Genomic DNA, 24,111 nt, shown 5'->3' with positions numbered 1-24,111 from the left:
AACTGGATCTTTATCATTTCCCATCCATGGCACCACACGGCACAACATATCATGTACTGTCAAACATAAAATGTCAAGCTGTCTGCAAATGTGTCCACCAGGTAGTGCTGCAAATGCCAAATGTGCCTAAACTATGCACACCTCTAATGTTGCCTTGTTTTTTACATGTTAAGGTTGAGCAGGAACAGTTTTGTAAAGATATAAAAAAAACATAACAGAATCAGAGTGATTAAAAAGATTGCATTCAACATGCTAAAAAGATCAGAAATGCTAATTTGAATTTGTGGGAACTTCACTTTGAGCTAGCTCTTGTTAAGTGTGAACTTGGAACACTGGGAACACAGTATTTCTGATCAATCCCCCACCATACCCTTTGCTTTGCATGAGAACACCAACAGAATAAAAAAGGATATGAATGTATGAGAATTTTAATGGATCCTCTTCTAACTAAATTAAACGGAGTCAGGCAGTAGCAAGCCGATTCAGCGTTGAACCTGTAGATTGTGTTTCCTTTCGTGATCACAATGAATGTCTGAAAAACACAAAGAGACATACAGTACAGTATGTGCTTGCACTCACGTAATTCAGATATCAGATCTACAGTATAAGCTCATAATGTGTCGCATAATGACATGCCCAGAATAGAGACACGAGGTTGAAAGTGGAATCAATTTAAATGTATCCCGAACTTATTTTACCGGGTGAAATGTTACGTGGAAGTACACCTATTTTTGGCAAATAATGCATGCATTGTCCAAAAATGCTTGGACGATGCAGAACAGACAACTAAAATCTAGAACAATCCAGGAAACGGGTGGCAACTTTACCTTTAGACTATGTATTTATTCTTGTGCTATGTACCTCTACCAAATTAATTTGTGATAATAATAAAACCTCAGATTTATACAGCACTTTTCTAAGTACTCAAAGTCGCTTAAGTCGTGATCATTTAGGGTCATAGGAATATATATATTGTCCAAGAGCTACGTGTCCTTACTATAGTATCGTTTGTAATGTTGGTGAAGCAATGGAAGCCGAACTGTACAATTAAGCCTCAGCCAAATATGAACAAATAATGTAGATGTAAACTAGAAGGTGTTGGTGTCCAGCTGGGGACTGACTTTCTGTGCTTTATAGAAGGGGTCTAGGTCCTCCAGGGGTGTGTTGAGCAGCTCCGAAGGAGGGTCTCCAAAGATCATGGGCAGACCTTTGCCCGCCTCCAGATCCTTGTGTGGGGCTTCCGGCTCCTCCTCATTGACCTTGACCTTGACCTTGTCCTTATCTACTTCTGCTGCCCTTTTCCTTTCGATCTCCGCGAGCCTTTCGATCTCCGCCAGTGATTCCGGGGTGAAGCGGCGGAAAGCGGTGCCTGGGCTAGCGAGCAGGTACGCCATCTTCGCATTGCGAAGGGATAGCACCACACCGGGGTCTCTCTAGAGGGCACTGGAGAGAGAGAGACAGAGAGTGAGGTGAGATAGGAGTACGCTGAACGGATACAGGAAGAGTGGGCACTTAAACAACATGGGAACCTCAATGTTAAATTGGCCTTTTTTATTTTTCTATGCCCAAACATTTTTAATTTGGAAAAGGGTCTGAAGTAATGTAAAGTAAAATGTACTGTCCAACTTTATGCCCATAATGACTGGCATCAAGGGGGCGGCCATAGCTGAGTGGTTAGTGAGCCCGCCTAGGGAGCCAGAGGCCCTGGATGCCCCAGGTACGATTCCAGGCCAGGCCAGCAAATGTGTCGATAAAATGAAATTTGTCCCTGAGCAAGACTCTTAACCCCTAATTGGTCACAGGCCCTCATTGGAAACAAGACTGCAAGGACTTTCATGAACGGACCTGTTAAAGGAAGTATCCTTAGACACAGGTTTTGTAGCAATTATAGAAATATTAGACCTTAAATATCAAGTGTTTACCTCCCTAGGGAGACACCCAGGAAGCATCTGAACCATGTTAACTGGCTCCTTTCAGCGTCAAGGAGCAGTGGCTCTACTCCAAGTCTCTCCTGAGTGACAGAGCGTCTCACCCGCACTAAAGGGACATGCCAGTCACCAGCCTGAGAAAACTATATCCGCGATATTGTTCTTTCAGTCATGAAGTGTCAGTGATACTTAACATATGCCGCTGAAAGTTCCTGAGAGGCTAGCGCTACTGCCGAACGATTTAACACTGGTTGCTTGTTTCTCTCCAGAACCTGGCAACTTGGTGTTGCCAGGTAGAGAAACAAGCAACCAGTGTTAAATCGTTCGGCAGTAGCGCTAGCCTCTCAGGAACTTTCAGCGCATGTTTGACTATCATGAGACTCTACAATGAGTAGTAGTAGAGAAAAAAATTACTTTGCATCGGTTATAATAGACGAATTTCCCTAAGCCACGCGCTCCCATTATGACAACGGAGGGGGTTGAAAAAATGACGACAGGGGAATCTCTGGAAAAAACTTTTTTTTTAGGTGAGTAACGACACATCAAAGACAACACTTAAAATGTCCGGAATTCTCCTTTAACCAATACCTCAGATCAGAATGTATGTAAACAAACATGTAGTGCGGTTTCTGGGTAGAATGTCTATGGATATCTACACTATAGAAAATAAAGTGTCCAGAACATTAGCTCTAGATTGTCAACCTGTGGATATTTAGAATAAAATGATATACAGTATGTCTAACAGTGAATAACATTATCACAAGTGTCCTTTTCTTCCAGATATAAGGTTAATGAATAATGTGCTCCAATGCGATCTAATGCTTGACACTAGAGAGTGGTTTGAATGTAAACAGACGTGGTCGTAAGCATTATAAACAATCTCATTTCAGAGCTAAACAGTACACAAAAATAACAGAAGACATTTGAGGCAAGAAATAGGCAATGCAGTAACAGAAACTTGACTCAGCACTGTATTTAATTTTTTTTACTGGTGGTTGAACGCGACCTCCAAGCGGGTCATGGTACTCGCGTTGCCCAGGATGAGTGCTCATAGTCGGGTAAAAGATGTACATCATAGCCGGCGTCTAGAAATTGAAACTTCATGCAGTTAGTTCAACACCCCCCGCCCGCCCCCCCCCATCCCTGTAATTGGCTGAGAGACACACAGCTCCTGTTTCATCACAAAATATTGTACGCCACAAGCTCTTCTTTTAGTGCCATGCGTAATCAAAGTGCATCATCTTGCCATCTTTGTTTAATAGTTCAATGGCTGCTGCAGCGACAGTATTATTTCTGTATCCTTCTGTGGAGTCTCTTTTCCAGAAGGTTCTCGGTTCGATCCCCGGCTCCCGCTGAGTTAGTGTTGAAGTGTCCTTGAGCAAGACACTGACCCTTAACTGCTCCCAATGAGCAGGTTGGTGCCTTGCATGGTTTCTTTGGCAATTCAAACAGATATGCAAGTTCATAGCGCGGCACCGAGTGCCGCACTATGAGCTTGTAGATCTGCTATTTTTATCTTGAAAATGTGTGCAAATCTTTGAAAATATATATATTTTTAAAGCGAACATTTGTAACTCAAATCTTTGCTTCTGGGGGTCCCTGGAACAAAACATTTTGAGATGGGGTCCGCGGCCAATTGCATATCTAAAAATGTTTTCTAAATCCTAACAGTGTGTTGCTATATCAGTGGTGCTCCAACTTTTCCATGTCAAGGACCTCCAAAATGATATGTATTTGGCCGCGGACCCCCATCTCAAAATATGTTATTCCAGGGACCCCTCAGAAGCACAGATCTGAGTTCAAAATGTTTGTTTCAAAACATATATATATATACTATATTCAAAGATTTGCACAAATTGTCCACAATGTAAAAATAAATCGTATATCTGCTATTTTTGAATAGCCAAAGTAATCTTAAAATGACACAGATGCGTTTCCGGTCTTAATGGACTAAGTGGCAGCCACATCATGTACAGGCACCTACACAGGCGTTACAAAAACATTACAAGCCAGTGGCATGCAAACATCTTCTCAATGGATACGAGCAGGCCATAAACCCCGGCATGAGGTGATTAATACAGGTATGTATTGGAATTGCACTGGAAGCACTAAACCACGTGGTAACACGAGAGTATTTGAGATATAGCATTTGTGCCATGTCTGTGTTTATGTCTGTGGGCATGTTTGAGTGTCATTAACCATCGTAGGCTTAGCTGCTTTGATCTACGTCCAGGTCCCCCAACCCTGCAAGCTCCACCCCTATATGCCTCACCCCCTACCCTGGGAGCAGAATGAAGGTGACCCACATAAAAGTGTCAAGGTAATGACAAAGTGACAAGCCACACTTGGGACCAGTGCTGGAGCTCCAAACAGGGTACTTTCCCACAGAACCAAAGGGACCCTAACATTACTTGTGTACATCAGATTACATATTAGCTTTGCAGACGCTACATGCCCAGGCCAAGTGGCACTGCTTCCTTCCAAGCAGCCTCTATGTGTTTAGCAACCAGACAAGGCTACTCGGTTTCCCCCCGGAGCAGCTAAGGTTAGGGGTTTCGATGTCATGATCAGAAGAGTTTGTCTTTGTCTGCAATATCACCCTGTCATTGATATCTAAAACTATATCATCTCACTTCTCACATATCACTTCTTCCCTGTCATTAATGGCACTTTATTCATTGACAGAGAACTATTTGCAAATAATTTTTTGCAAACTGAGCAGCGCACTGTCCAGTTTTCAATGGCATATGCTTTTATTAAAAATAATTGACAAAACTTCAATCAGATAGTATCTCTATTATTTTGTTATTTTATTTATTTGATCACTCATTTCAACAGTGAACTTTAAAAGAGTGTTGCTATTTATGTTATAAAAGATATTTAAATGTAATAATTATCAGCCTTTGTTATTGGCATTTTTTGCCATTTGGGTTTGTGTGTTTGCAAATCTTTGTTCCTACGCATCAACATTTTCTCTATTCCCATTCTGATACCAGCTGGTCACAGATTTTTACCCTGGTTCTTCTCGACTTCACAGTATGTTTAACTTATTTTAAAAATCCATCGATTTGATTAATCTTCAGTCAATATTATTTGATGAGAAGACTAGGACTAAGAGATAACAATAGTCTAACTCTAAAGAGTTAACTGAACACAGATGCCACCTGCTGTCGAGACTATGTCGTCACAGATATGACAGACAGCGGTACTGATGTCTTAATTGGAAGGATTATGTAGTGGGAAGGCTGCCTGTGTTCCCACAGATGTGGTCGAGCAGGGGGAACTTGGCAGGGCAAAATGCACAGACCGATGCACGTGATAGCCACAGATTAAACATGCATCAGTACAGAGCTACGCACACGCACACACACACAACCCAACTTATACAGATAATTACACATCCACACACATATGAGGACACGCACACACTCGCACAGTAGATACGATAGCTTCCCAGCTGCCACGGGCAATCAAGGCGAGGCCTCGGGTTACAGAGGGGGCCGATGACTCTGCTCATTCCATCTTGGCTGAGCCCTCGCTTTCTGCTTCACATCCCTCCGATAAACAGGCCGGCATGCCAAACGCACACTTACTGCGGCTAACTCTCACCGTTCTGCCACCTTCTATTTTACCAGGCTCCCTAATCTGAAGAGTTTCCGCCTCCTAGCACCCTAAATACACCCTGCCTCCCATGTCCTAAAAACAACACCAATACCTCTAAACCACTTTCAGACATCATCATTTTCCACCATCACTCAGACCAGCGATAGAAACCCCCAAAACAAAATCACGCACATACATACACTTGCACACACATGCGCGCACATCTGTGTCACTTTTTCATTTGAGCTAAAAAGCATACATTTTACACTTTGGCTATTCAAAAATAGCAGATCTACAAGCTCATAGCGCGGCACCGAGTGCCGCGCTATGAGCTTGTAGATCTGCTATTTTTGAAAAATCTTGAAAATGTCTGCAAATCTTTGAATATAGATATTATTTTAAAGCAAACATTAACTAAAATCTTTGCTTCTGGGGGTCCCTGGAACTAAATATTTTGAGATGGGTCGGCGGTCAAATACAATTTTGGGGGTCCTTGACATGAAAACGTTTGAGCACCACTGATATAGAAACATACGTTTTTTTCAGAATACTGTTGGGATTTAGAAGACATTTGTAGAATCGGCTTCGGGTCTTAATGGGTTAAGGAGTCTCTAATGTCTCCTTAAGCAAGACCAATGTCTGGCCCAAAAGTCCCAGTTTCCCGTGAAAATAAGCTTCTGTCTTATTGTGTTTGGTGCGGCGTAATTGTGACCCAAACATCCAGGGAGTCTGTGCTGTTCGTTCTCGATCCCGCATCTCCCCTCATCGTCCCATTTCATGGCCCCCGTTCTGGGAGTCAAGGGGCCTCGGTGGGCTCACCAGGCTTAAAATACACTTCACGATGATGGATTTGTTTCATCATGGCACACAGGAAACCTTTCCTGATTACATTGTCACGTCATTAATTGTGAGAACACCAAAAACCCATCCCTTAAAAAGCAGGGCCCCTGTTTCGGAGCTCGTCAATCTTGGAAATGGGAGAAAGGTATCTTTTAATAAGCTGGAGAGGGCTTGAGATGATAGTGCCTTGTTTCAGTTTAGTTAATAATGTGTTTTGGGGCCATTTTAACATTTGTATGTTTGAGAGTGTACAGTTCTCTTTAGACCCAATGGTAAAACCCTAAACTTAGAAATGAAGTGATATTCAATTTCGGTCAAAATAGACATACTGGGCTCATCACGCTCATGACGGAATATGTTTAACTACAACATTAACTATTAATTTCAGGTAAATATAGAGCCCTATCTCAATTTCACATTCATTGCCCACAAGCAAGTAGACACTAACCGTTTCTGTACCATCTGAAGAAATAAATGAACACAGGATTTCATTATCTCCGCCTGTGTGTGTGTGTGTGTGTGTGTGTGTGTGTGTGTGTGTGTGTGTGTGTGTGTCTGTGTCTGTGTCTGTGTCTGTGTCTGTCTGTCTGTGTCTGTCTGTCTGTCTGTCTGTCTGTCTGTCTGTCTGTCTGTCTGTCTGTCTGTCTAATCTTGCAACTACCAGACCGATCAGTTTCAAATGTCTTGTGCACGCTGCCAGTATGACAAGGAACTTAGTCCCTGAATATTTGTCGAAAGCTCTAAACTAAACTAAAATGGCTACACATGATCTATGGAGTCGCGTGATGAAATCGTATCACACAGATTTTTGATATTACATTTTATGTCTTTTTTTATTTAGTTTCTTTTGGGGGTGGGGTAAAATATGCCCTTTCCGTGTGTATTTGACCAATATCTAATCAACAAATTTGCATCACAAATTGCAGCGCCAAAAATGCAACAAATTTCTTTTCACCACATTAAGCACAAATGGTCTCGTGAGTCATGTGTGATAAGTTGCACTGTCATACATACTCTATTTCCCTAGGTAGGCAACTAGGCCTGGCGGAGAACTGCACGTGATGGAGCGCACTTTTCTTTTCTTTTGGAGATACATGGGGACTGCTGTCATCTTCATTACCGCCCTAATTTGTGTTCCCAGTCGGGCCCTTTACAAACATAATTGACAAAAGGTAACGATCAGCATGCTTGATCGTACGCAGCTAATGTCACAATCTGTTGGGACCGCCATCAAACTATGCATAAACAATCCCAGTAGGGTTAAGGAACACACTCAACCCCACATTTTTCAAATCAGCCTTGTGGTGGCGCTACACCAGGCCGCTTTACGTTTTGGCCTATAACATTTTCATCTGGATTCCTTGGATCATTGCAAAAATCCAATACAGGCCATGCCCATTTTTGCCTAAATAAATGTTCCGTCTTTTCTTCAAAACACACTTTTTCCTACTACATTACTACACAAATTCTCAGAAACCTCACACAAATCGCCGGTACGCATTATCTCTGGAGCCATGATGTGATTGGCTATGATTGACCATCCAAAGTTTGCAGGAGGGGCCTATTTGCCAGACCCAAGGGGTCGGCCTACATGAGGCTTTGTACCCGTTTTCTCCATACATGGGCATGCCCCCTTTTCCCTTTACTCTCAGCCATAAAAGTCTGTCCCCCTTTCGTCCATACATGGGCATAGACACAGGCTTAGACACCTCATGTGAGCTTAGCCGTGACGTAGTGCTCTGATCTTATAAAGTACTTATTCTGGGTCTGGCAGAACCAGGTCCCCTGGTCTTGTTTACAGAGTGCAGAGCCAAATGCAATTTAACTTAGACCTATAGGGGGGCCACAAATGCTACTGTTTGTTGGAGAAACATGATGTTTTATAAAAAAGAAATAAGCACAAATTAAGTGATCTCGTGAGTCATGTGACAATTACTGTCAAACAGGGTTCATTTGCTATACTGTTTATACGGTTTACATCCATTTACAGGTTTGTTTACTGTTTACCAGATAATTGAACATCAAATCAACCCCACATTGGAATTGCATGTTGAGGGGCCTCTATAGAGCGTACCTCCAAAGAAGGCACTTTCACGTGTATGCATGTATACGTTTGACGTGACATTCCGTTTGAGGACACATACAGTACATGCTGTAATATAGACACCCATGCATATGTTACACTAGCTGGTGTTGGAATGTGGAAGCTATATTTCTATCCGGAAATCATCTGAAGTCAGGCACGTGCACACATAGACATGAAAGGGGGCTTGAGCCCCTGCCCTTTTACCCGTCGGTAAAAAAGTGCCCTCTCCAGACTAGAACTTTTTTTTTTTTTATCAATTACCCCAAAAAAGACATTTCAACTGCCCCTAGCGGCCTAACGGTAAGGCCGACGGAAATGGCAGTGGATGTGTTGGATGCAACTTAAAGTGAACTTTACTCAGGTATCTAGTTTGTCGCCGTCCGACCTTCCTAGCCCGAGTTATTAAAGAAAAAACGGGCGACAATGGCCAAAACTCAATCGAAAATCGGCCATCGAAAATCGGCGAAAGTGTCCGTTTTCAAGACGTTTGGCCATTATCTCTGGAACAGAAGGTCCAATCGTCTCAGTTCAAATCTTGTTGGATGCGTGACTTTGAGGACATTAGGTACAGAATGACAACTTTTCCTACTTTTAGGTTTTCGGGCCTAAAAGTATGGTAATTGTTCGGGCCAGGCCGAGCCTCGGGCCGGCCGGCAATAGGTGCCCTTTTGAAATTCCAGCCCCTGCCTCTCCAAATCCCTCTGCACGTCCCTGTCTGAAGTTACTTTGTTTTTGTTTAGTTTTTTTGGCACAAAAACAACATGAGCTCACATGAGATGCTGTACCCCTGAATACTACATTGTAGTGAAAACTTTGATTCAGCCCACTGCATGTCACTCATTCCCAGTGTCTTGGGGTGTTAAGTAGTCAAATTGCAAAATGTAGTGCAGTGACATTTGAGAGGAACCAGGAGCTGATGGCACTCCATTGTAAATGCAAACATGATAAGATAGAAGCATCAAATATTGTCCCACAAACTTTTCCTGGTCCATTTAGAATCATTAGCATAACATTTTCCTCATCGTTTCCTCATTGTTCCCAATTGTGATTATACTGAGAGTGATTTAAATGACAGCTTAGATGGCTCGTGTCTTTGCAGTCAGTGTCGCATTACCAGTATTTAACCAATTTATAATTTCTGTAATTTCATTAACTGGATTAATTATCTGGATTTTATTTTATAAGTATGGAAATTACAATATGGAAATGCCACACATAATAAACCTATTTGTATATCCAATCCAATCCAATCCAATCCAATTTATTTATAGAGCACATTTAAAACAACAGTGTTGACCAAAGTGCTTCACAAAAAATGAACAAACAATAAAAACACAGTAGTCACAATAACTCACAGTCATAATACAGCAATAAAAACAGAAATAGGCATAAAAGGTTAAAATATAGCATTAAAAGAAAAGTATACACTATGCCATGCCTGGAATGTAGTTGAGTTGTAAACTAAATATCTACAGAGTAAACAAGGGCTTTTATCCACACGTCGTTTGACATTCGCTGTGCACCCCTTCGTCCATTTTCTCACGGGGTCAAATCTCATGCTGCCGCTGCCTTGCTCTCTCTCTCTACTCTCTTCAACACCCTGTCACCCACCAGTTAACCTTGTGTTTGAAACCCTACGGGGCCCACAGACATCTTTTACACCTGTCACAACTTACATTATTAGTAACTCTCGCATTATGGTGAGGTTTATGAGCAGTTCTAGGAACACACCATCAATGTACAACAGAATGCCTGAGTTATACTTTAGTCGCGAGCGGGTGTCACAAATTTAGACACTTGTTCATGGGGTCAAGGATCATGGTGATGCCTTTATGTTTGTTTGTTTTTACTTTTATGGTGATAGCTTAAACGAAAGCGAGCTTACGTTAAAGGGATATAAACATGTTTGGGATCATTTTAACTACTACTCAGGCTTTTGTGAGCACCCCAGACGGTTTTTAAGTTGCTTGATTCAGTATTTAGATATTTTATATTAATTTTATCAGACACGCCCCCTTCCTATACAAACCCATTGTAACTTCAAATCTGAAAAGATTCATCGAAAACACCCGTCCTTGGTTCTGGTGACTGATATTGTCCTTATATGAGGGGGCAGTGTTTTTTCAACTACTGTACTTAGGGAAAATTCAAAAAATTAATGAATTCAAAAAGCAATTAAAAAAACATGGCCCCCTCACATATTAGGGGGAATCACCAGAACCAAGGACGGGTGTTTTCAATGAATCTATCATGGTTAAAATGGAGTTTGAAGTTACAATGGGTTTGTATAGGGAGGGGGCGTGTCTGATAAAATGAATATCAAATGTCTAAATACTGAACCAAGCAACTTAAAAGCTGCCTAGTGTCCTTAGAAAAGCCTGAGTAGACGTTAAAATTACCCCAAACATGTTTGAAAGTGAAATATCCCTTTAAGGAAGGTGCCAGAGCACGGTATTCCAGGATGCATTGTTTGAATGCTGAGAGGATGGTGCTGTCGTGTGTGACATGCTTCTCTCAATGCATACCAACAAGCTGTGAGGACTTAAAGTAAGCCGCCTGCTTTTCTTTAATGCACGGCAAAATCCTAATTTAACTCAGTGAGTTAAAATTGGTCAAAGAGGCTCTCATAGAATTACATTTCAACGATATTCTAAAGTGGCTGTTTAATTAAACATGGTAATGAGTCATTACCATGAAGGCACAAAGAAGGTCTGCACAATACATTACATTACAGTCATTTAGCAGACGCTTTTATCCAAAGCGACTTACAATAAGTAGCTCCCTTAAGTGAAATGTAATAGTACTTCCAAGTATATTTCCTTGGATATACAGTAGGCTACTATTAAAAGTAGGGTAAGTGAAATGTATTTGTTAAAATAAGTGTTAAATAGCTGTACATTATGATAGTATTGCTGTAGTGTCTGTCCAATAAAACGAATCTCCCCGCCGTCTCTCCAGCTCTTTAGTAAACAGAAATGAAATGTTCAGGTCAGGATACCAATTTGATCCAATCAGGGGAGAGAACTCATACAGGATACAGGATAAGCAAGTGAAATTGGAAGTGATGACACAAAGAAATGAGCCGAACTCTAAATTGAAGATGATAAAAGGGTACTCTCTCCTGATTTTGAAATTGGCAACCCACCTGCAAATGTATTTTCTGTTTATTAAAGAGTTGGAGAGACTGGGAAATCCCTGTTACTGAACAAACCTCTACATCCAAACAAAACTTTATAGGAATGATTAATATCAGAATATAGAGCTTTAACCCAAAAATATCACTTATCCTACCTTTAATTGTCACCAAACCTTTGTGCCTTTTATCTCTGTACCTTTTTGTCGTCCAACACATGCCTTTAGAAGGGTTTGTGGCTGTGATTGTGAATGTGTTTAATGAGTCATTACGAAGGACTACATACATGGTTTTGAATGTGTCTGTCTAGGCTCCCTAAAAAAAGAAACACTCCCAATAATCTATTATTGTCCTGCTTTTTATATTGGGATATCTAAATGGTATTCCTTTGCAGAGCAAAAGAGCAGGTAATAATACTCGGTGTTCCCAGCAGAAGAGTTATTGTCTTTAGAGTGCTAAGATAACATTCCATAGCATTAAATCAAAACCTGCATAACTTGGGCTGAAGTCTACCTCAAGTCAGTTGTATTGACTGATTACTGACTTGAGGCTTGACTTAATTGGACTTGAACTTTATTTGAAATGTTTCTTCTTAACTGGAAGAATATCTTGTAAAAAATAAAAATAAAAAGTTAGTATGATATTAACCACTTTCAACCTAACATCCCTATTTTGGACATGTCATCATTATAGGCGAAGGTTTCCCCAAAAAATCTGAGAATTTCAAAGATCTTTAGTAATAGCGAGAATAAAGTTGTTCTACAAGCTCACAGCGTGTGGCATCGCGACATATTGTGAGCTTGTAGACTGACTGTTTTTGAAAAAGACCTCTAAAGTTCCTTAATTATGCAACTCAGCGAGGACGCTTGGTTGGCACAAGTTCCTGTCCATCACTGTGGAGCCTATGAGGGTTCAAATTCCATAGTGCCTCCGGCTTGGCCGTGGGTCCATACGAGCACAATTTGGCTATGTCCGCAGGAAGGAAGCCGGGCAGGGAGGTCAATCTTTGTCACTGCACCAGCAACTCCTCCTACGGGGCTGGTGTGGGGGGTGTTGAATGGTGAGGAGTAGGGTGGAGGCGCTCCCTGTGGGGCCTGCAGTGCTTACTGGCAGGTGAGGTGAGCTATGTGCAGCAGCAGTGACAAGACTACACAGAATGTGTGGAATTTGGCGGAAAATGGGGGGGTTGTCTACTCTAAATAACAAAATGAAATAATGCCAGCACAACAATGTACCTCCATGGCATATGTATTCATTTACTAAAATCAGCCGGTCTCCTGTCATTTCAGTCCATGTTATCCACAGCCTGAAACAACAGAAGCAACAAGTACTAGTAACAGAGAATGACGGAGAGTTGATGTAGGTAAAGTATCTTCCTATAGGGTACATTGTTGAAAAATATAATCATTTTGTATATCTTAAATGTAACTTTTCATGGTGTTGATAAAAAAACACAGCAATTATACATCCATCCAGCATCTGTGAAACTAGACTGAGCTATTGTCATATTCATTACAGTCCCTTGAAAAGCATGTGGTTTCCAGTCTGATGGTGTCAGCTACAACAACTAAGGAAAGGGCCTGCAGGCCTGCTTATGAAACTCAAACCAGCTAAACAGATGCTATGATAGCCAGCGAAGATCGTCACAGGAGTAAAATTCAACCAGAGACAAACTAGGTTATCAGAGACGGTTCCCCACTCCGCTAACATGATGATATGATTCATGTGGTATATGATCTTCTCATGGGGTCAAACACGATCAAGCTTGGAAAGATTTGTGGTGATGATGAATCAGAAAACTCTACCGGCGTGACAGTTGGGTTTGAGGAAGAGAATATAAAGAATGTGTTATCTTTTAACCTTATTTCACCTCTTGACTACTACAGAAATGACATGGACCCTGCCAAGCAGTCACATGGCTTCCCTTGGTGAAAGAAACCCAAAACCAACACCTCCGGCGTCCAAGAGCATGTGATGCCACACACGCACGCAAACACGCGCACACACACGCGCACACACACACACACACACACACACACCCACACCCACACCCACACACACACACACACACACGCACGCACACGCACACGCACACGCACACGCACACGCACACGCACACGCACACAATAATTGCAAGTAACACATACGTATAATGTGGTGTTTTTTGTCATCTAGTACATAATCTGTGTAGGAAGCAATATGCCCATATTCCCCTTGAACAATCTGCAATGGAAAACCAAGAAAACATACAAAACTCACAGCGTGCAAAGCCGAAAATCTGTACTTCTTGACTTCAGTACAGGCCCTGTTATAACAGCTCCATTGGAAGGAGCACATCCATTTACAAAGTGAGTGGCATACTGCTGACAAGTTTTAATAGGAAAAGGTGGCAACACCCAATCTCCACATCTTGTGTCCAGGAAGCCTGGCTGTCTCCCGGAGTCCTACACCTCTGATTTGGGCAACATGGATTAGCAGTGGAGCAATGGTGGCGTATGAGCATCCACAGCATCACATTATCTTGCCCATCTGCCAGGAAGACATGGGCTAAAAATAAACACTTGCCCCCATAGGGAGGGGACATAGTGGGAATAGAGAGGGTTGGGAGTGTCCAAACTGCCTAGCACATTGGCACTTAATACATATATACTGCATATAAATTATATTGTGCCTGAGCAGGCTGTTCAGATGCCCACATGCTGCACTTCTCCCATCACAGTTGGTTCTGGGAGGCACCTGTGTGGCAACCCGTTCATAGGCCACAAACATGACCTGTGCAAGTGCATGCACAAAACACGCAGGCAGGCATAAATCCCAAATTTGACCACGCTCAATTACACCGTCCGTTACTGTATAGAACATAAACCTAGTGAAATATTATTTGGCAATATTGTTTTCTAGTTATTAAGCATTGTTGTTTTCATTTGTGCCAAATCTGCCAAACTACCTAATTTTAATAGACAATTTCACTACATGCACCCTTGTGCAAACAAAACAATGAGTATAAGCTCAACCATATTCCACTAAATCATACCACTAAATCCATTTTCTATAATATTTAGAATATAGATGTTGATCTTAAAAATATATATGTATAGTCATAGCAGCTTGTGAACAGAGAATACAAGAACAAAAGTATCTTGGCCAGGTATAACTTAAATAAATAACTTAAATTTAGTCAAACTACTTTCCACCTGATGAGACATTTGGGCAGCAATGCATACAGAACTCAACCTCAGACTCCAATCCACACAACTCAACACAGAAAAGCAGGTGAACACTTACCTTGCACTGTAAAATAAATTCCAAGGAATTCAAAGAAACCTAAGAAAAAAGAATCCAAGTCTTCCCGTCCAGCCTTTTCAATGAGGACTTAATTCTCTCCCTCTGTCAGCCAAGGCTTGCTCCAGGACAGCTGTTGCTGACGCGGTGGCGTCCTGCTGAATGAAACCTGAGAGTTGCTTCAGGTAGGATCAACGGAACTTCATGACACTTCGAGAGAAGCTTGTTCACCGCGCGTTGGTCCATGTCGGAGTTTCTAATCAGTCAACCCCTACATTGAGTAATAGCCATTTCGTTCGGATCAATAGTCTTCTTCATCAACTATATTCTTTGAATGATCGATTCGCTACACCTGTAGATGAAACTAGCGCAACATTTCTGGTGCGCTCTCCGCGTAGAGCGCGTCTTGCTACTAAGCCCTGGTCCAGAGTGTTATTAGTGAGTTCTCTCTAACGCCCTGCCTTCTCATAGACCAAAAGTTCCACTGCCGTGTGAGGTCTCCGTCTTTAGTAAAAAATAAACAAAACAATTTCGCTACTCACCGAAACGAAGGCAGTTTTGTGTTGTTAAAAGTCTATTCTCCAGGGTGGGAAGTCTCTAAGGACCCCACCTTCTCTGTATGATACACTTTGTGGGCAGAAAATGTAATGTCCGCCAGATGGAAATTATTTTATTTACTCCACTGCACCCTCTACAGATCTGGTCAATGGTAATTTATCATGACCAGATCTGTAGAGGGCGCAGTGGAATAAATACAATAATTTCCATCTGGCGGACATATTTTAGTAGTTTCTGCCCAAGTGTATTATACAAAGAAGGTGGTGTCTTGAGAGACTTCCCACCCTGGAGAATAGACTTTCAACAACACAAAACTGCCTTTGTTTTGGTGAGTAGCAAATGTATTTTGTTTATTTTTTTACTTAAGTTGGAGACCTCGCACGGCAGTGGAATTTTCGGTCTATGAGTCTGCCAGAGCGACCCTCAGGGCGTTAGAGAGCATTGGTTCTCAAAGTGGGGTCCGGGGACCCCCAGGGGTCCTTGAGGGAGTTCCAGGGGGTCCCCAGCTAAATGATAGATTAGGCACCAAATGGACCCTTATGGGTCTGTAACTCTGAGAGTGTACAAATGGAACGGGTCCATTTGGTTCCATTTGTACACTCAGAGTTAAATCGACAGATTTTACAATATAAATTGCGGTCCAAGTGATAGAAATGCCATTAAATGGGGGTCCGTGGCCCTAATGCATGTCAAACTGGGGGTCCTTGAAATTAAAGTGGTTGAGAATCGCTGCTAGAGCCGTAAAAACTTCTTATGGGGGTCCCTGGCTTATCTTTTCAAATGGGGGTCCGCGGGCTGATAAGTGTCAACTTGGGGGTCCTTGACATGAAAAGGTTTGAGAACCACTGCACTAACGCTCTCTGGACCAGGGCTAAGGGAAAAGGGGAGGACAGACAGACAGCATCAGTGAATATCGTGGGCTGCCTACAATTCGATTGAGTGAGGAATCCTGTCCACGCATAAGGCTATATCTGGCTTCAAGGTAGATTATACAAGGAAAACGATATCTGCGATTACAAATGTTTAACTGGTTGTCATCTGTTTCTTGGAACTGGAGACCTCTGCGTGTCAATTTTCCCACGTCCACCCCCTCCCTCCTCATGTCTGCAAAATGTCTGGTTCTAAACGGGATCAGACATAAAACTACAGAAGGCGCTGCTAATCCATTCACAACTCAGCAGAAACTTAAACCTGGTTCCTGGTTTTCAACGCTATGGACCAGAGCTTAGTTTTCAACCAACTTCGTCTATGCAGCAATAGCATAGCCTACTGGTGATGGACTTGTCAACCTTTCAAGAGACCAGATTTTAAAATACTTTTATCTTATTTAACAGAAGCCACCCCTCTCTCCCTCTCAACCTTGTGTCTTCGTTGCAGTTACTGGCCGTCTTCCTCCTATCGTGTTGTGATGTGACGACTGATGCGCAGAAGTCCAATCCAGGCGGTACACCGATTGATAACTATCCAATTTTGTGACCACCAGATGTCGCCTTTTTCCAGAGGTGTACATTTACTCAAGTACTGTACTATAATTTTGAGGTACTTTTACTTTACTGGAGTATTTCATATCGTCTATACTTCACATCTCAGAGGCAAATATTGTACTTTTACTCCACTACAATTTGAAAACTAGTCACTTGCAGATATAAACTACTACATTATGAAACACTTTTGCCCCATTTTATACCTAGCCTATTTGAAAAAAAAAGTTGATCGACAAGCTCACAACTTGTAGATCTACTATTTTCAAACGTTTTAGTACATTTTGATTCCAATACTTTTGCTCAGGTAAAACGTTTGAGTACTTTTTCCACCACTGGCAGTTTTGCATTTAAGAGTCACAGCAATTGATGGGAAAGTATTTTTGAGACACTCATGCACATTTTGTGCCCCCACTGACACATTTACTAGATGCCTACACTCACACTGTTGGGTTATGTAAAGTGGTTAAATTCTTAAATGTATGTTCACAATGTCACAAGACCTACAAATATAATGACAAAACACCACTTTTGTTTTCGCTTCACAAACAAGAGAGAAAAGGACTTAATGCAAATGTATTTTATTGTATTAAAACATTGCATTCATAAAAAATGTGCAACATACTTAAACACTTTCACTTTAACTTATTAGAAAATATATTGTCTGGCAGAAACCTCATATCTTGTAGATCAGCCATTTCTGCTGGTTTATGAAAGATAAAGTGTCGTTATTGACAAAGAATATGGCTGGTTGTGTCATTGGTCCATGTCATCGTCGGAAGCCGATTCTGCCTTAGTGGCATCGAACCCCTCAGTGCCTTCATGGTCCTCATTAGAGCCTTCACTTTCATCTTCCTCAGAGCCCTCACTTTCATCTTCCTCAGACTCTTCAACATTTTCTGTAGTGGCATCGAACCCCTCAGTGCCTTCATGGTCCTCATTAGAGCCTTCACTTTCATCTTCCTCAGAGCCCTCACTTTCATCTTCCTCAGACTCTTCAACATTTTCTGCTCCTACACTCTCTTCCTCGCCCTCTGTCGTGCTGCCCTCTTCATCAGCCAGGTCTTCCATCAATGATTTAATCAGAGAGCGCCTTGAGGCCACAGAGGCGTTCCCTCCAGAGCTCATCCTGGACGTTGAGGTGAGTGGGGCGGCTCTGAGTGGAGTGGCTCTGAGTGGAGTGGAACTGTAAGCTCCCAGTTCCGGAGCAAACGTTTCGTCCAATGGGCCAATAGGGGGCTGGTGCATGTGGTCAGCTTCCTCCTCGTCGCTGTCATAAATGACAGCTGCCTTCTTACTCTTCTTCATCGTGATGAAGTCTGCAGATGTCTCAGAGACACAGGAGCCAGCGACACTCATATTCTCTCTTCCCACATTTAGTGACTTCTCCACATCGAAACTGCCCTCCAACTGAAGACGGGAGAGCAACTTCCTCCCCTGGGCTTCAATCTTCTCTTCGTCCAGGTCTTCGCCAGCGAACATGTCGTCGCAGCTGTCCTCCAGCTCAAGGACGAAGTCACCATGTTGGGGGGACTCATTGTATGAGGACAGTTCACGGTCTTCATTCATACTCAAAGCAGCAGACAACTGCAGGACAGACAGTCTTTTATTCTTCAGAGAGATGCCAGGGCCGATGTCCTTCGGTCTTGGTGACTCCATGACCTCAGTAATGGAGGCATCTCTTCCCTCTAAGCCACACGGAACCCCATTCAACGACACATCTCTTGCTGAAACACCGCCAAGGCTGGCATCCTTTGTTATTGAAGTGTCCATGACCTCACTAAAGGACGCATCCTGTGCCTTGACCCCACACAAGGACGCATCTCTGGGTGAGTCATGTTTCTCTTCAGCCTGGTTCTTCTCAGCAACACCATCATCCAAAGTGAGGTTGACCATCTGCACGCTTGGATTTTGACTGCCGTCATGGTGCTCCTCAGCAGGACCAGACTGGAATGCCACATCTGTCGGATCAGTGGAAGAAGACAAACAGTCACCAACAGCCTGATTCTCTTCAACGCTGTCGTCGATCATCTGTACACTCCCATCTTGTTGTTCTTCTACAGATCCAGACTGGTCGAGGTCCACTACCACAACAGGAGAGTGTGGCTTTGCCCTCCCTCGTTTCTCATTGGACCTTGCAGCTCCAGTCTGACCCATTTGTCTCAACCACGCTGGCTCTGTGCTTGCACCCATGCTCTCCGCCAGCTGGGCATGCAGCTCAGACTCGACCCTCATCTGTTCCTGTGCCTTCTGGACCCTTGTCTCGATGTAGCGCTGGGACTCTTCATCTTCGGGGTCCTCATCGCAGTTGACCACCTCAAGAATAAAGATAAATAAGGTTCATTGTCAGTACCTATACAGGTTCAAGCAGTGACGCGCAAGTGTGGATGTCTGCAAAATACTGTGAGACGAACACAATAAAGCAAGTGTGTATGCAAAATACTGTGCTACATCAACATAATAAAGCTAGGGTAACAGATGGGGGGGGCTAGGGTAACAGATGGGGGCTTGTCAAGGATGACAGCAATAGCAACATGAGAATATAACTAAAAACGGTGCAATAAGGAATAACCATTATACAGATACCTTGTACATTAATCCATTGGTTCTCAAAGTGGCCCTTGGGGGTCCCAGCTAAGTTAGTTAATATAGCGCGTCATAATCATTTTAACCATATTTTATACTTTGGCCGTTAAAAAATTTTTTGCAGATCTACATACAAGCTCATAGCGTGGCACAAAATTAGCTTGTAGATCTGCCATTTTTGAAAAATCTTGAACATTTGTGCAAATATATTTTTTAAGCGAACATTTTCACTCAAATCTTTGCTTCTGGAGGTCCCTGGCACAAAACATTTTCAGATGGTCCACGGTCAAATATATATCAATTTGGGAGTCCTTGAATTGAAAAAGTTTGAGAACCACGTCCACCGCATTAAACAGACGAGTTAAAGCAATCTGTACAGGAATAACTACCTGCGAGAACATTAGGTCGTGGTCCGTGATGCCAAACATATCCATAGCGTGCAGGTGCGCTATGTGTTCATTCAGCTCGGGGTCTGTTATGCGGTGGCTGGAGTGGAGGGTCTGCAGCTGAAGCTGAGTATTGGAGGAGCGCGTCGACTCCAGGGTGAAGAGCTCCTTCAGCTCCTGCTTGCTGAAGTACCTGTGAAGATAAATACCGGTACATTGAAATGCATTATCTTACTGTGTTATTCAAATGAAGTGCCTGTGAAGCCAAATATATTAAAATGAGAACTTGTGATTGGCACTATAATAAAATTTTATATAAACATATAATCCCACAGCATACCTGAATGGGTCCTTCTTTTCACCCGTTGTTTGTCTAATCAGGGAGTCTTTGAAGACCTGACGCCTGTAGATCTTCTCCTCTACTGTGCCACAGGTGATGAGCCGGTATATGACCACATTTTGCGTTTGCCCAATGCGGTACGCGCGGTCCACGGCCTGGTTGTCAGTGGCAGGGTTCCAGCTGGGGTCATAAATGACCACGCGGTTGGCAGAGGTCAGGGTGATGCCGACACCGCCCACTGCGGTGGTCAGCAGGAAAACGGAGTAGCGTCGGTCTTTCTGGAACTTCTGGATGAGCCGCTCCCTCTCAGCCATCTTGAGGATCGTGCCATCAAGCCTCAGAACCTTACAATAGAGGAAGTGGTTGAGTAATTAGACCTGAGCAGTGGTTCTCAGTGGGTCCCCCAATGAGTTTAAATTTCACCATTAGAATTTAAAGTTATAAAAATTACTATTCAGAGCTTAATCACTCTACAAGCTGGATCTACGAGCTCGCGTGTCACATTGCAACGTATTGTGAGCTTGTAGCGCTGCTATTTTTGACGATTTTATTTTTTAATTTGTTGCATAATAAATCTAACATAAAAAAAACCCCAAAGCTCTCCATGGCACACAATCTTTCCAAATGGGTACCCATGGCCAAATACATCAGTTTGTGGGTCCTGGACATGAAAATGTTTGAGAACCACTGAATTAGAGTACCAAGAAAACTAGAATAGCCAGTAGACATTAAACAAATGAACAACATACCTAGTACTTATCTAAACAACATGCATCTATAACTATATTATTTATCAATATCGTGGTAAGATATGGGATTTTGGATATCTTAATATGGCATACTATGCAAGTTTTCCCTTTTCCTGGTTTTAAATCACTTGGGCCTTATATTAAACAGTCAAAAATTCTACAAGCCATCAACTTGTAAATCTTAATTTAACAAAAAAAAAATACATTATCGCTACAACACAATATTATCGTCACAATACTGATGGAGTTATGACTGCCAGAATTATTTCAGATTTTTACATTGAAAAAAAAGTACTCAGGAGCCGAGATACAGAATTTTTAAGTTTTAAGTTAACAAGGAAGTGGATAGGAGTCTAGATCTTCGAAAAATCATATCTCCTTGGTCTTTGGGTCAAATTTAAAATAAAAAATTTGATTTGATTTTTTTTTAACAAGAATACTTGATCTTGGCAATCAAGTGATGGATTTGAAAGAACAAGTATACTTGATCTTGGCAATCAATGTGTTAATTTGGTCAAATATAGTCATATTTGATTTCGTCCATATAGCCCAGCAACTATCAAAAAAGTCAAGGCCATACCTTGAAGCCCCCGTTAGTGAGGACTCGCTGGAGAATGTCCAACACCTTCCGGAAACGAGCGAAGATGAGGGTGCGGTGACCTTCCTCCCTGAGCCTCTGGAGGAGCTGGAGGAGGAACGTCATCTTCCCAGACTCTGAGATGAGCGTTTCATCCGAGATGCCCTCAATGTCGCTTCCTGCAACTTCCTGCTGGTAGGGCCATCGACATCATGACATTTTAGTTGACCATGAATTTTTATTTAAGTGTGTTTTTAGCACTTAAACGTAACAATTCTATTTGCTTTGTAGAAAAGATTGCACAGGGCAGATACAGTATGACAAATAACTTCAATATACATCAAAGCCCATAATAAAATTAACACAAAAAAAGACTGACAATGACGATAGAATAATCAAAATAAATAGATAATTTACTATAAAAAACCCAAAATTTTAGTCGAAATGCCCAAAATAGGTTGAAAGTGGTTAATACTGATTAATAGAAACAGGTCTTAATTATTATGCAAACATGATTGCCAGGAGATTAAATAATTATGACCGGCATACCTGCTGGTCCTCAGATAAGCATTCCTGCAGGCCCAGCTCAGCCACAGCTTTGGCAGAGAGCAATCTTGGATGGTCACACACCTTCTTCAGGACAGTCAGTTCAGCCAGAGGTGACCTGTTAGTAGGGTTGTAGAGATTAACCACTTAGTAAACCCTATATACACACACACACACACACACACACGTTGCCCAATGTCCCCCAGGGTCTGCTCCTCTACACAAAAGCTCTTTCGTGAAAATAGCCAGTCTGCAATCTCACAACGTGTGATGGTTCAACAAGTGGCAAACTGGTTTCCAGCTGGACCAAAATAATGTGAAAAACTACATTTAAAACACTTGCTTCTTTTTATCCTCCATAGTGTCACATGATGAATAACCCAAAAATAAACATAAAACGGACACCGTAAAAGTAGCATCAATATCTCAGTGTTGACAGGCCTACCTGGTTGTTGTGAGCAGCTCTTTGATGTGGTCAAGGGACAAGAACTGTCTGTAGATGTCTTCCTGTACCTTGCTCAGGTACGTCCACACAACCAGGTCATTCTTTCTTGTCAATTTTGGCATGACTGCGCCCGAGTCTGTGTGTTCTTCTCCAGTCATTTCTTCTTTAGCTGCCTCTTCTTTAGCTGCCTGTTTTTTCTGGACCTCCGCTTTCGTCCTCCTTAGAAAATAGGGCTGGATGGTCGTCATGAGGTTCTCAGACATCTTAGCTCCCAGGGCTTTCTCTCCTGGAGTGGCATCCTTCTCCCTGGCCCTGGTGATGGGGTTATCATACTCTGATTTGAAGGTTTTTGCCGTTCCAAGGAGAGCACCCTGGAGGGCAAAATCAAACAATGCCCACAACTCTCGCAGGTTGTTCTGGACAGGGGTTCCTGTGAGAAGAATGCGGTTTTTCGCAGGTACAGCATGGGCACTTTTGGCGGTTTTAGTCGATGATGACTTTATCTTATGTGCCTCATCCAGGATTACATAGTCCCACTTGAACTGACGGCCGTTGTAAGATGCTAGCTGCTCCCAGTTGTTTATCAGCATATTGAACGTGGTGATAACCACGCCGCCACGTCTCTGGACCTTCTCCAAATTCCTGCTTCGCTCCGGTTTGCTGGAACCATGGAACTCCTTCACCCTCATTCCAGGGGTCCACTTGGCGAACTCCTTTGTCCAGTTGGTGATAAGGGAAGTGGGCATAACGAGGAGGGTATGTTCGACATGCCCGGCATCGTACATGCCAGATAAGAATGCGATGATCTGGATGTAGGGGTGAAAAGATGACATTTTTTATTTCAGTAATTGAATAATTTCAGTAATTTAATAATCAGTTCAGTGATGCATCATGTCAACATTTCTGGTAGGCCTATGCATGGAATGCATATGCCAGGAAAACATATTAAAGCGGTTCAGATAACTTGTGTTGACATATCAGCAATATTATAAATTAATTGTATAGATGAATTGATTAATCTGTCGATTATTTTATTTTTGATTATTCAATCATGAAAATAATCATAGTTGCAGCCGTACCTGGATGGTCTTTCCAAGACCCATGTCATCTGCCAGGATGCCGCCTTTAAGTCCATCCCGGTACAGACCGTAGAGGAAAGCTATTCCCTCCCTCTGATAGTCGTAAAGTTTGTCATGGAGGTCTTTGAATAGTGCAAGGCCATTGATTGTCACAAAATCATCATCTTCACTAACGTCTGCTTGTTCTGCCAGGACGTCCTCTAGTCTTTTTATTCTCCCCATGAGCTTGTCACTGGGAAGGATGTTGTGGGCCTTCTTGAACTCCTCCAGGGCTTTGGCCATATCTCCAGCTCTGGCAGCGGCTTTCCCGTCCTTCGTATGCCTGGAAAAGCAAAGCATATTATTCATGTATCATCTATTCACCAGCATGTAGTATGAATCAGTGGTTCCCAATTGTTTTCTTTCATCTGACCAAAGCTGAGACCCACCACACGTGTGCACACACACACACACACACACACGTGCTTTTCAGACATGTTAAACCCCTACGAT

The 24,111-nt window shown here is 42.4% G+C and overlaps 2 protein-coding genes across 3 annotated transcripts; both read right to left on the bottom strand.

Moving 5' to 3' along the window:
• Nucleotides 1-291: 291 nt before the first annotated feature.
• LOC308104558 (sodium channel protein type 4 subunit alpha A-like) lies at nucleotides 292-14,997 on the bottom strand. Of its 2 annotated transcripts, none has more exons than XM_080455002.1 (3): nucleotides 14,876-14,997; nucleotides 1,122-1,443; nucleotides 292-532 (listed from the first exon to the last, which is right to left on the bottom strand). In XM_080455002.1, the coding sequence occupies exons 2-3, from the start codon at nucleotides 1,392-1,394 to the stop codon at nucleotides 293-295; spliced, it is 513 nt and encodes a 170-aa protein (XP_080311128.1). In that variant the 5' UTR covers nucleotides 1,395-1,443; nucleotides 14,876-14,997; the 3' UTR covers nucleotide 292. The 2 variants fall into 2 exon arrangements, with proteins under 2 accessions (XP_080311128.1, XP_080311129.1); XM_080455003.1 differs by lacking the exon at nucleotides 14,876-14,997 and adding an exon at nucleotides 13,936-14,016.
• A 2,670-nt stretch (nucleotides 14,998-17,667) lies between these two features.
• On the bottom strand, nucleotides 17,668-23,956 carry LOC308105073 (DNA excision repair protein ERCC-6-like; the record flags this gene model as incomplete). The annotated part of the gene is made up of 7 exons (XM_080455706.1): nucleotides 23,620-23,956; nucleotides 22,541-23,346; nucleotides 22,099-22,213; nucleotides 21,553-21,741; nucleotides 20,224-20,567; nucleotides 19,887-20,076; nucleotides 17,668-19,227 (listed from the first exon to the last, which is right to left on the bottom strand). Exons 1-7 carry the CDS (start codon nucleotides 23,899-23,901, stop codon nucleotides 17,668-17,670), a joined length of 3,486 nt encoding a protein of 1,161 aa, XP_080311832.1. The 5' UTR covers nucleotides 23,902-23,956.
• Between the last annotated feature and the right edge of the window lie 155 nt (nucleotides 23,957-24,111).

This window comes from Gymnoscopelus braueri, assembly GCF_963280865.1.
Source record: "Gymnoscopelus braueri genome assembly, chromosome: 17".
Lineage (NCBI taxonomy): Eukaryota > Metazoa > Chordata > Actinopteri > Myctophiformes > Myctophidae > Gymnoscopelus > Gymnoscopelus braueri.
Note: the sequence above shows the minus strand (reverse complement) of the source record. Positions and strands in the feature narration are given on the sequence as shown.